General features: G+C 40.0%; 2 protein-coding genes across 2 annotated transcripts; both read left to right on the top strand.

The window, feature by feature from the left end:
* The first annotated feature begins 889 nt into the window (after positions 1 to 889).
* Positions 890 to 3,251, top strand: LOC105396035 (DNA polymerase beta). Its single transcript, XM_048624595.1, has 5 exons — positions 890 to 1,339; positions 1,467 to 1,589; positions 1,874 to 2,051; positions 2,577 to 2,766; positions 3,106 to 3,251. Exons 1-5 carry the CDS (start codon positions 912 to 914, stop codon positions 3,198 to 3,200), a joined length of 1,014 nt encoding a protein of 337 aa, XP_048480552.1. The 5' UTR covers positions 890 to 911; the 3' UTR covers positions 3,201 to 3,251.
* Positions 3,252 to 4,005: 754 nt separating this feature from the next.
* LOC105386705 (spermine oxidase) lies at positions 4,006 to 9,251 on the top strand. Its single transcript, XM_048624457.1, has 8 exons — positions 4,006 to 4,161; positions 4,931 to 5,107; positions 5,306 to 5,524; positions 5,813 to 6,029; positions 6,677 to 6,858; positions 7,056 to 7,326; positions 8,756 to 8,853; positions 8,940 to 9,251. Exons 1-8 carry the CDS (start codon positions 4,076 to 4,078, stop codon positions 9,193 to 9,195), a joined length of 1,506 nt encoding a protein of 501 aa, XP_048480414.1. The 5' UTR covers positions 4,006 to 4,075; the 3' UTR covers positions 9,196 to 9,251.
* The last annotated feature ends 2,232 nt before the right edge of the window (positions 9,252 to 11,483 follow it).

The following is an 11,483-nucleotide window of genomic DNA, read 5'->3' as shown; positions in this document are numbered from 1 at the left end:
GAATGTTACCAGTAGTTACCACCCATTCAAAGATTACCTTAAGTAGCTAAAAATGAACGTTTTTCAAATCATACAAGTGCAAGTTAATGTCTCAATTTATTGTGATTTTGGTCTCACGAAATAAAAAATCCCTACCTATAAAATAAATCAATGCTTGCACGTGTGTGGCACTGACATTTCAGAGAAAGCAATAATGACCATTGTTGACCTGCTTGCACCGTTGATGTCTTCATGGGGTAAATTCATAAAATGCAAATCAGTTTGAAGAAATTTGAGTCGCAATTAAATAGTGCAGAGTTTTTAAAGGGCCGGTTATACAGTCTGGAAAATATGTTTACAATTATAAGTATAGAATCATATGTTCCTAATACGTACGTTTAGGCTTGTTTAGGGCTGGTGGATGGAAAAGCTACTTGGGTGGTCATGTACTAGACCAATTATTTAGAAAAGTGGTGTTTCTAGTAATTTTTACTCTTTGTTGCCACGTTGTACATTGACGGATCACATTATACTTATCGATATAATTGTAACCTAGATTATGCACATCTCCAATTTCTCTATCATTTTCGCGGCGAAAGTGAAGTACGTTCAAGTACAACCATCACTTTATGAAATAATATGAGCTTTTTTGTTGACTCAAATACATATATTTATTTTTTATAATTATTATTGATATTATTTCATACATTAATAAAAGAAATATCAAACACTGGATATTATTAACTCCTAATGGTATAAATATACTTTTCAAAACAGTTTATTCTTAAAAAGCTTCTGAACTACATCACACCGAGTTGTGAGTGTACCAACATGAGAAAAAAGTGCGCGAATTTCAAACTTTTACCAAAATATTCCAAAAAAAGATAAGAAAGTTAATTAATTTTGCAGGTGATTTGTGATTTGGTATCAAAATGAGTAAACGAAAGAATCCAGCGGGAACTGATAACATAAATGGAGATTTCTGCGACTTTCTCATGGAACTGGCCGAGTACGAGAAAAATGTTAGTAGAAATGTGCACAAATACAATGCTTATAGAAAAGCTGCCAGCGTTTTAGCAACTCATGAGAAGCGAATAGAGTCTGGCGACGAGGCTAAGAAGCTGAAGGGAATCGGTGAGAAAATATCCAAGAAAATAGACGAGTTTATTCAGACAGGGAAACTGCAGAAACTTGAGAACATTCACAAGGATGAAGACGCCCAAGCCATCAACTTGTTGACCAAGGTGACGGGCATCGGGCCGGTGAAAGCCGCTGATTTAGTTCGGAGCGGTATAAAAACTATTGCCGACTTGGAGAAAAATAAAAACTCTTTGACCCATCATCAACAACTTGGATTAAAGTAAGCATAATTAAATTTTATGTTTTAATATTACTGGACTCAAATTTAATTGCCTACATATGTGTGTTACCACATACGTCTACTACCAACGAGTATAAGAACTTCGATCTTCCATATTTTATTTCAGATATTTCGAAGATTTTCAAATGAAAATCCCTCGTGCTGAGATTATACAAATTGAAATAATCCTCAAGAAGGTCATCACTGAATTGGACTCTCAATATGATGTCACCATCTGTGGTAGTTTCAGGTTGAGTATCATTTAAAAAACAGTAAGATATTTGTAGTAACTAGGTATTGTTCTGCAACTTCATTGTAACACTCACTTCTTCTTAGCTATTTTCAACCTCAAGGGTGTAGGCCTCTTCAAGTCCTCAGCCTGTGTTACTCATCTCTATCTTATGCTGCCTCTAACAATTTACCGCCAGATCCGCTCTTAGATCATCGCCCCAACTAATTTGCTATGAGGCTATTGTTTATCAGTTAGGTAAGTACTATTTTTCATACCTATCAATTTAATTTTGTGGTTAACAGGCGCGGGAAAGCCGAGAGCGGTGATATAGACGCACTCGTCACACACCCCTCACTGACGACATCTAGTGACGCTAAGAAGAAACATTCCGAGCAGTTGAAGAGTTTACGAGTAGTGGACGCGTTGAAAGGCCACGGCATCGTCACTGATACCATTTCTGTTGGAGACACTAAGTTTATGGTAAATCTTTGTACTTACATAGTTTTAATCCAATCTTATAAGGCGTCCAGAAAAAGAAACAATATGAAAATGGCGGATACACCTGTCAATGCTCCTTCCTAATAGTGCCACTTATGGAACAGCCGCCATTTTGAATACTGTTTCCTTACCTACTCCCGTTATGAAGACTTGTAGTATCCAGTGTTGTAGGTATTTACGTGGACTTAAGCCTGCCCAAGTGCTGGTAGTTTTTCCTAGTTAAGACTACCTAAATAAACCGACCAATCAGGCCACTATTTCGTTTCCTGGAATCCGGGATCTTTGACGCTTTACTGACCGCTGCACCACCCGTACAAACCAAGTACAAACACAAAGAAATACTTAGCCCCAAATTCATAGAGCTTTTGACACTTTAAAATTGACGTGATATACCTACGTATTTCAATGTCGTGAAGAGTCGCAACAATTTGGTTTTCAACGGCAATTTAACCTTGTTGTAAATTTACAATACGGTCTTCAGTCAATAGGTAATTTCCAATTCCCCAGGGCGTCTGCCGCCTGACCCCCAACCTGCCGGCGCGGCGGCTCGACATCCGCCTGGTCCCGCGGGAGCAGTTCCACTGCGCCACGCTCTACTTCACCGGATCCGACGTCTTCAACAAGACCATGCGGGCGCACGCGCTGGAGCGAGGGTTCACGCTGAATGAGTACTCGCTGCGACCCGTCGGCGTTTCAGGTAGGTGGTGGTGGAAGTGGTTTGAGGGTGGGAGATGTGACAATGTGAATTATACTGTGCACTGATTGATAACTATATTTTGTAACTACTTCGAGGAAAACACCTGACATAGTAGTGGTGACCAGTAGGTAACTTTATTGAAAGCATAAGTACTTGTAGGTACCTACAGTGGTAGGAAGGTATGAAGCTAATAATGTGTGGAAGGTGTCTTAACCAAGTGACCCAAGCTTATCCGCACTGCTCATCCAAGGGTGCAGCGAGGTCCAAGGTGTTATAGCTTTGCGTAGGTAAGTGTAGGTATTAAATGCTTGTAGTACAACTTGTAACTCGTATTTTCAGGTGTAGCGGGGGAGCCGGTGCCGATATCTTCGGAGGAAGAAATATTCGACTACATCGACTATCCCTACAAACCACCGGAGAAGAGGAATTTGTAAATGGCAACCTGATGAATCTCATAACAAACGTGTTTGTAATACAAAAAATAAATAATTTATAAAACATAAAGTTTTTATTTCATTTCCGCGTAGTTTGGTAGGCGCAAGCGGTCGGGTACCTAGTTACTAAGGCTGAATAGACAGGTGTCCGGGTGACCCGTACGGTTTATCACTACGCTACGGGCGTCAGTATATGAGACGCTAGAACATCGTTTCCTAGCGTTACTATTGGAGCCCGATCAACTCCCGCGTTACCCGGTTCACCGAGTTATTGTAAGGTATCGTTTTTTAGACCATTATTCAAATAACAAATGGCAAAATTTTCTTTGTACTCTAGGAAAACTTTCCTCCTTTTTCAGGCGAAGGTTGTGTCAAGTTTAAGAGTTCTTTAGTGAGGATGTGTGAAGTAGTCCTTGTTAAAAATAAGGCTCAAATATTGGCATGTCATTAGCGACGCATTACAGCAACTGTTCAAAGTGTCTCTGCCATGTCTCACGCATATTAGGATACGTGTGTTTAACTTCCGCCATTTCCGACGACGCACTTGTTTGGTGTTGGTATCGCTAACTGGAACAAGCATATGGGACGAGGGCATGCCATGTGCAGTACAGAAACAACATTAAGCAAATCTTCATAAAAACATAACAACACTTATAAAATATCGTCGACATTACGGTTAGGGAACCAATTTATGATCGTAGGTATCAACTAAATTAAATAATATCGGTAGGTATCAGCACAAATAATAAGACGATACGGCGCGGCGCGGTAAAGGTCACATACGTATAAGTATCAGATTATCATCTGAATAATATATATCCGCAAATACCTACTTACGTCCATATAGTCAGTAGTAGTTTGAGCAGGGAGTCAACATGTTGTGTAAGATTGGGATATTAGCATTACTGGCACTATTCTGCTTAGCTGAAAGTGCTGGAATTCGCCAACGTCGAGACAGCAGGTAAGTTCAGTAGAGCCATAAACATAGTTAAATAGTAAAAACCGGCCAAGTGCGAGTCGGGCTCGCGCACAAAGGGTTCCGTAGCAGCAAATCAAAATTACAGTTAAATCAACCTATCTCAAAAACTATAAGAGATACTTTGATCAAACCAAAAATCGTTGAAAGAGTTAATTAGCATGCATCACCTCTATTTTTTTTAGAATTTTATACCCCGTAGTTATAAAAATAGAGGGGGGGGGACATACTTTTTACGACTTTGAGAGCTGATATCTCAAAAACCGTTCACTTTAAGAAAAATGTTTTTTAGAAAACTTTATATCATTTTAAAAGACCTTTCCATTGATACCTCACACGGGTATGTACATCGAAAAAAAAAAATTTCATCCCTCAGTTACATGTATGGGGGGCCCCACCCCCAATTCTTTTTTTTACTATTTAGTGTCATATTTTTGTAGCGGTTCATACAACACATATTCCCATCAAATTTCATCACTGTAGTACTTATAGTTTCCGAGTAAATCGGCTGTGACAGACGGACAGACGGACAGACGGACATGACGAAACTATAAGGGTTCCGTTTTTGCCATTTTGGCTACGGAACCCTAAAAACATCAATAAGTAAGTACAGTATATTATAATTTCTCGCTTCCCCTTGGTGGGTCCCCCTATGGCCCATGTCACAATAAAATCGATCATCATAGAGGAATAGCCTCATATAGTTCCTAGTGAAATCCTCGAAGTTACCACAAATCATTTGTCTTCACAGTAGCGCTGACCAGCAGTATGACACAATAGTGGTGGGGCTGGGCGCGGCCGGGACCGCCGCCTTCAGTAAGTTGGCGCGAGCGGGGCGCCGCGTGCTGGGGCTGGAGGCGGCTGATAGGGTGGGGGGCAGGGTCAAGACTATACCCTTCGGCGATGGCATCGTGGAGTATGGCGCTGAATGGTTTGTATCATTATTTTTAGTATTAATCTTAAAATTAATGGCCTATTCTGACGGGTACAGAGAACAAAGTTAATACTTAAAAACAAAAGAAGGCAGAGTCGTTACGAACATACCTCATCAGTCATACTTATAACACACTACATTTTCGGCTATAGGTTGAAAATATTATTTACCATCATCGCCAGTCATTATTCACAGGATCCACGGGCGCAACAACAGCCCGTCCTACGAGTTGGCAGTAGCCAACCAGGTGCCCGTCAAGAACCAGGAGGTCACACTGCAGGTGTTCTGGAGCGACGGCGCGGAGATGAACGCTAGCCTGACGCATGTAGTCACGGAGCTCATGTACATGTGCACTAAGGACGCGCCTGATGATGTGCCGCCACAGCCGGCTGGGGACTATTTTAAGGCACAGTAAGTGACTATAGCGACTGCTTCTTGCTTCTATCCTGAACTAGGACATGTTAATGTTGCCGATTGTAGATCAGCAAGATTTTTATTTTTTGCTATCAAAACTAGGCAATCCTCATAGTTAGTGGGATGAAAACAACAACGCTTTTCAAGTATAGTTTCGATATTTGGTCTTGTATTTAGGTAAAAATTTAGTAGTAATAGTATTAATTTTATAGTAAAATCCCTTAGACCACAAAGTTACCCCCGACGACAGAAAAAGAGGGGTGTTATAATTTGACCACCTAATTTCAGTTGCCTCGAGATGATCAAAAGCAAGAAGCCTGAGCTACTGCAAGATCACGCCTTCATGGAAGCGTTGTTCCGTTCCATGGACTTAAACATCGGCAGCCTAGAGGGCGTGTCTAGCTGGAACGAAGTGGGAACGACTTCGGATTACGAGGACTTAGACGAATACTTGTACACATCGTGGCACAAATACGGATACAAAACTCTGTTCGAGATTTTATTGGTAAGCCTGATGACGGTACCTGATGAAACTTCTATCATAATAATCAATTGCCTCATAACTGCTGCATTACCTTATATACACATACACAAGTATCTACCAAGGTAGCTGTATGTCTAATAGTTATTTCGTACTTTGAAACGGTCCATCGGATCATCTGAATCATCTGATCCACTCTTCCTGTTGTAACTAGTACTTACCTGTTTATAGGACAATTTGACAATGTTTCTATTTTATTTTGATAAGTTACTTATAACATACTTATCAACATTGCAAATCCTTATTGTAAAACAAAAACATCGTTATCAGCCGGTTGGCCGGTTCATGGCTGGGCAAGAGACGCAATCAAATTTTAGTGAGACCTTTATCAACAGGTCGTCGATGTTTTGGGAGCGCTAAAATTTGCGAATGCAAGAGGGAGGGCGAGATGAAGATAGAACACTTACTTACTACAATAGAGAAACCCTTCTGATAACCATAATCCAATAATCCCCCACTGCTGGACATAAGCCTCTAACCAGGGAGCGCCATCGCCATAACACTCTGTCCTCGGCCTTCCTCTTACAGCCACTGCCTTGGCTTTATGAGTAAGTTCATTTCGATTCGTGTAATACCCTACAGTTGCTGAGGATGTTATATACCTATTTCAGAACGAATACAACAACGGGCAAGGTCTGCCAAAGACTGCAGAAATCAAGCTGAATAAGGAAGTGGTAAAAATCGTGTGGCCGTCAGAAGCAGACTCCAACGTTGTCGTCAAATGCAAAGATGGCTCTGAATACACAGCTAAAAATGTCATAGTAACTGTCTCATTGGGAGTCATGAAAGAAAGGTAGGTAGTTATCTTAAAAATTTATAGATTTTTAGAGACTGTGCTAACACTGTCACGAAATGTACCTATTATACCTACATTATGTAGATGTATAAGTGTTTTTATATTTTAATTTTAATCTCAATGTCACTGTATGGATTTTATTATCTGAATTAAAAATATTTTATTTGATTATGTACCATTCCAACTTTTTACAGACACACCACTTTATTCGAACCAGCGCTGCCAGAAGAAAAAGTCGCTGCTATAAACAACATAGAAATGGGTATTATTGGTAAAGTAATTCTCGCCTTCGACAAGATGTGGTTGCCAGCGGACACCACCGTGGTACCTTTCTTCTGGAAGGCTGAAGACCTGGCCAAGGTGCCTGCTGATGAGGAGTGGGTCACGCGCATTGGCTCTGCGTCCCGCTCCATGGGGGCTGACAATGTGTGGGTGCTGTGGACCTCGGGAAATACTACTAAACATGTAAGTTATGGTTTGAATAATGTGTTACATAATTTATTTTACATCGATGCTGGCTTGGACTTTTCTTACAAAAAAATCTACTAATCTCTAATCTTTAATCTCACGGAATTCTGACAGTTATCAATTTTTGACATGTCAGAGATCACAAACCTTTTTTGGCTGGGTACTTTTTTCAATACGAGTCTGAACATCAGTTGTATCCAGACAATTTTCTATATTATATTTTAAAAAAATTAGAATGATGGTCTTTACGTTAGGCGCAAAAGAACCACGAGGACCCTTCTTTCTGGGAGAGAGAAAGTCTGACTCTTGTGCTCTGTCAGATGGGGCCGCTTCCTGGGAAGGGCCAGGTTGTGGCTCCATAACGTTTATAAAAATCAACAAACTATCACAACGCAAAAGCTCAACGATAAAAAACCGGCCAAGTGCCAGTTGGACTCGCGCACTGAGGGTTCCGTACAAGTCTTCTTACCTGAGATATTTTTCCTTTTAATTTCATCATTATGTACATCTATATTATAATATGAAATATTAGCTTGATATCTTTAACCGTTTCTGAGAAAAAGGGTGGTGACAGACAGACGGACAACAATAAGGGTTCCTTTTTTCCTATTCAGGTAGGGAACTCTAAAAAAGAATAGTAACAATCAGATCAATCATTTCCGAGATATTTGTGGACAAACATACATACCAACAAACATATAAACATACTTATACAATACAATTTTTCATATTTGTTTATTAGGCTTAATGGATTGTCATATGTTAATATGGTGCAGTTCCAATAATCTTACATAGATACCTATATACCGAACATATTATGTACGTACCGAATTGAGAATCTTTTATTTGAAATCGATTAAAAAGGTTTGTTATCCCTGAATTTAGTAGCAAGTGATGCCATGCTAAAGAATAAAATAAAGTAATTAAAATTAATTCGATACAATGGTCGTGAGTCGTGATTTTACTTAATATTATTAATAATTTAAATGCGAAAGTTTGTGAGTATGTGTGTATGTATGTATGTGTGTACCTTTGTTACTTCTTCACGTCAAAACAACTGAACCGATTTTAATGAAATTTGGAATGGAGTCAGCTGCACCCTGGATTAACACATAGTAGCCTTTTTATCGCGGAATTCCCACGGGAAAACTAATTAAGGTGAAGCGAAGCTCGTGGCAACAGCTAGTATTGATATATTTGTTATTTTTGTATTACCTACTTCACTTTGAGCAAGTAAATATTTAGATTTATGTTATACTATGAAAACATTTAAAAAAAATATTGCCCTTAAATGGATCCAAATTTTACCTTTTTTCGGTGAAGAGCTTTTTTAGTGGTATCACTAATGAAATGTCAGAATTCCGCGGAATTAAAAATTTGAGTATAGACCTGTTGAACTTAATTTAAAAAAAAGTTATGTCATCAGGTGGAAACCTTATCAGATGAGACAATCAAGAAGCACGTCGTGTCTCTACTACGCAGGTTCTTTGGCAGCGCCGTCCCTGAGCCTAGTCAGTTGATCAAGTAAGCATCTCGTTTCTCATACTAGAAATTCATATAACTTAACTTAGAGAGCACCATCTTATAAAGATCCTTCTTTTAATTTCCAGAACAAACTGGTTCACGAATCCGCTGACGCGCGGCACGTACAGTTTCGATGGCGTCTCGTTCGCTGCACACCCCACGTCGCGCCACGTGCTGGGGGCTCCCCTGACGGACACCAGCGGCGCCCCACGCCTGCTCTTCGCCGGGGAAGCCACCAACGTCAACCACTTCAGCACAGTGCACGGAGCAGTGGAAACTGGCATCAGGGAAGCGAATAGACTGCTCGGTGATGACTCTAACAGTATTGAACCGAAACATTAGAAGGTTTTCATTTGTAACCTAAATTTATGAATAATAGATTTACTTTTTGAATATTATACATTTATTTATTTTTTATATTACAAACTTCAATAACAAAAATATACACCTAGTTACATATTATAAATCGGCATAACATTACAAACAGTCGACGCCATTTACTTATATGGTCGTCGCCCTCTTTATTTAGTAAGAATAAACATTATGAATACTTTGGCAAAATATCGGCATGAAAAGCCGTTATGAAGAGACGCCTCTTCGTGACCATAGCGAATTATCTAAAGATCTGTGGTATGTACTTAATATTAACCCTACAATAGAAAAATATCCTTCAATATTTTAATTTAGATAACGACCATTCTAATTAATATGAATTTCTGTAAATATTCATTTTTGGGATGAAGACTTTCAAGTACCTACCTGTCATAACTACAGCAAGTAAAATAGATAATAAGTGATTTCTTACTTCGGATGTGCCTTTGATAAACAATGGATGGGTGATTCTCAGATGACGCGATTTAGGTATGTCCAAGACATAAAATACATGAAATTGATAGTTTTATACCAGGATGTATTTTTTTTAAATAATGTATCTTGTGACCGTTTTTATACATTAGTAATGTAATGCATAAATTTATAAAGAAAGCGACAATGATTTTTTAAAACTCAATATCATAAGTTCTTTGGCGCGTCCTTCACTTGATTTTATTTTTAGGTCAAGAAAAACTCACTTTTTAAAGTAAAATAAGCTTATGATTTATATGTTATCATTATAACAGATACTTATGGTAATTGTAAATTAGGTTTCTATTCACTCTTAGGTTTAGTTTTCAAAAATATAACGCATTCAATTTTGTCCGAGAAAAAAAACTAACTTCTTTGGCGTAACGATACCGTCTTCCTACTCTGCGTTTAAACGATTACCGGACATAATCAACATGCGTCCCTCACCCTTCAGTCCCCCACTATCTTCGACCAGGAGCAGAGGAGCGTAAGTTTACGGAGTAAGACGAAAAAAAATTTTTTTTGCGCCATAACGGGTTTTGGTCAGGTAAGTGCCTAATTTCTTCGATTGTTACTTTCATGCTATTATTTGTTTTTGTTGCATACATATTTTTGTCCACGTATGTCTATTCAAACAGTATGCACGTGTCAATAAGAGGTTCCAATTGTACATCAGCTTTCTGTAAAAATAAATTTTAAGTGATGATTCATCATCATCAGCCAATAATCAACCACTGGACATAAGCCTCTCCCAATAAGCGCCACAACACTCGGTTCTCGGCCTTCCTCATCCAACTACTACCGGCCCAAGGTCGTCAGTCCAGCGGGCAGGAGGGCGTCCCACGCTGCGGTTGCCTGTTCGTGGTCTCCACTCGAGAACTCGTCTACCCCAACGGTTATAGGTTCTTCGGCAGATATGACCAGCCCACTGCCACTTCTGGTTGCATATTTTGACAGCTATGTTGGTAACCTTAGTCCTCTGACGGATAACCTCATTTCTGATACGATCCATCAGAGAAAACCCAAGCATAACTAGAGAGTTATGCTTGGGGTTTCTATGGGGAGCCATAGCACGCTGAGCGACTTTAAATCGGTGGACCAGTCCTACCGTCAGTGTCCACGTCTCAGCACCATACGTCATCACTAGCAGGACGCACTGGTCGAAGACTTTGGTCTACGGGCTCTGAGGAATGGACGAGGAGAATATGTGACGAAGTTTCCCGAATGCAGCCCAACCCAGTTGGATGCGCCTTGCAGCCTCCTTATCCAAGTTGCTTCTGCCTAGCCGAATAGTCTGCCCGAGGTAGACGAATTCATGCACAACTTCGATTGTTGCCTCACCAACGACGACCGGCTCCGGTTTCATGTGAGCATTGTACATGACTGTCGTCTTGTCCAAGTTCATACCGAGGCCTACACGTCGGGAAGCAGCATTTAGGCCACTTAGCATCCAGCTAAGTTCCTGCAGAGATTCTGCCATAATTACGATGTCGTCCGCGAAGCGGAGGTGTGACATGTACTCGCCATTTATATGCCATGTCCTTTCCAGTCCAACGTCTTAAAGACACCCAGTGAATTGGTGAACAGTTTCGGATATATCACATCCCCCTGTCTCACTCCACGTTTCAGTTGGATAGGTCTTGTCTTGTGGTCCTGTACTTGGACAGTCATAGTAGCGGCATTGTACAGACACCTCAACACCTCGATATAGCGCCAGTCGGTTTGGCATCTCTGCAAGGATTCCAAAACTGCTTAGGTCTCGATGTAGTCGAAGGCTTTTTCATAGT

The sequence above is a fragment of the Plutella xylostella genome, chromosome 12 (genome assembly GCF_932276165.1).
Source record: "Plutella xylostella chromosome 12, ilPluXylo3.1, whole genome shotgun sequence".
In the NCBI taxonomy this organism is placed as follows: domain Eukaryota; kingdom Metazoa; phylum Arthropoda; class Insecta; order Lepidoptera; family Plutellidae; genus Plutella; species Plutella xylostella.
This window is presented reverse-complemented; position numbering and strand designations above follow the sequence as displayed.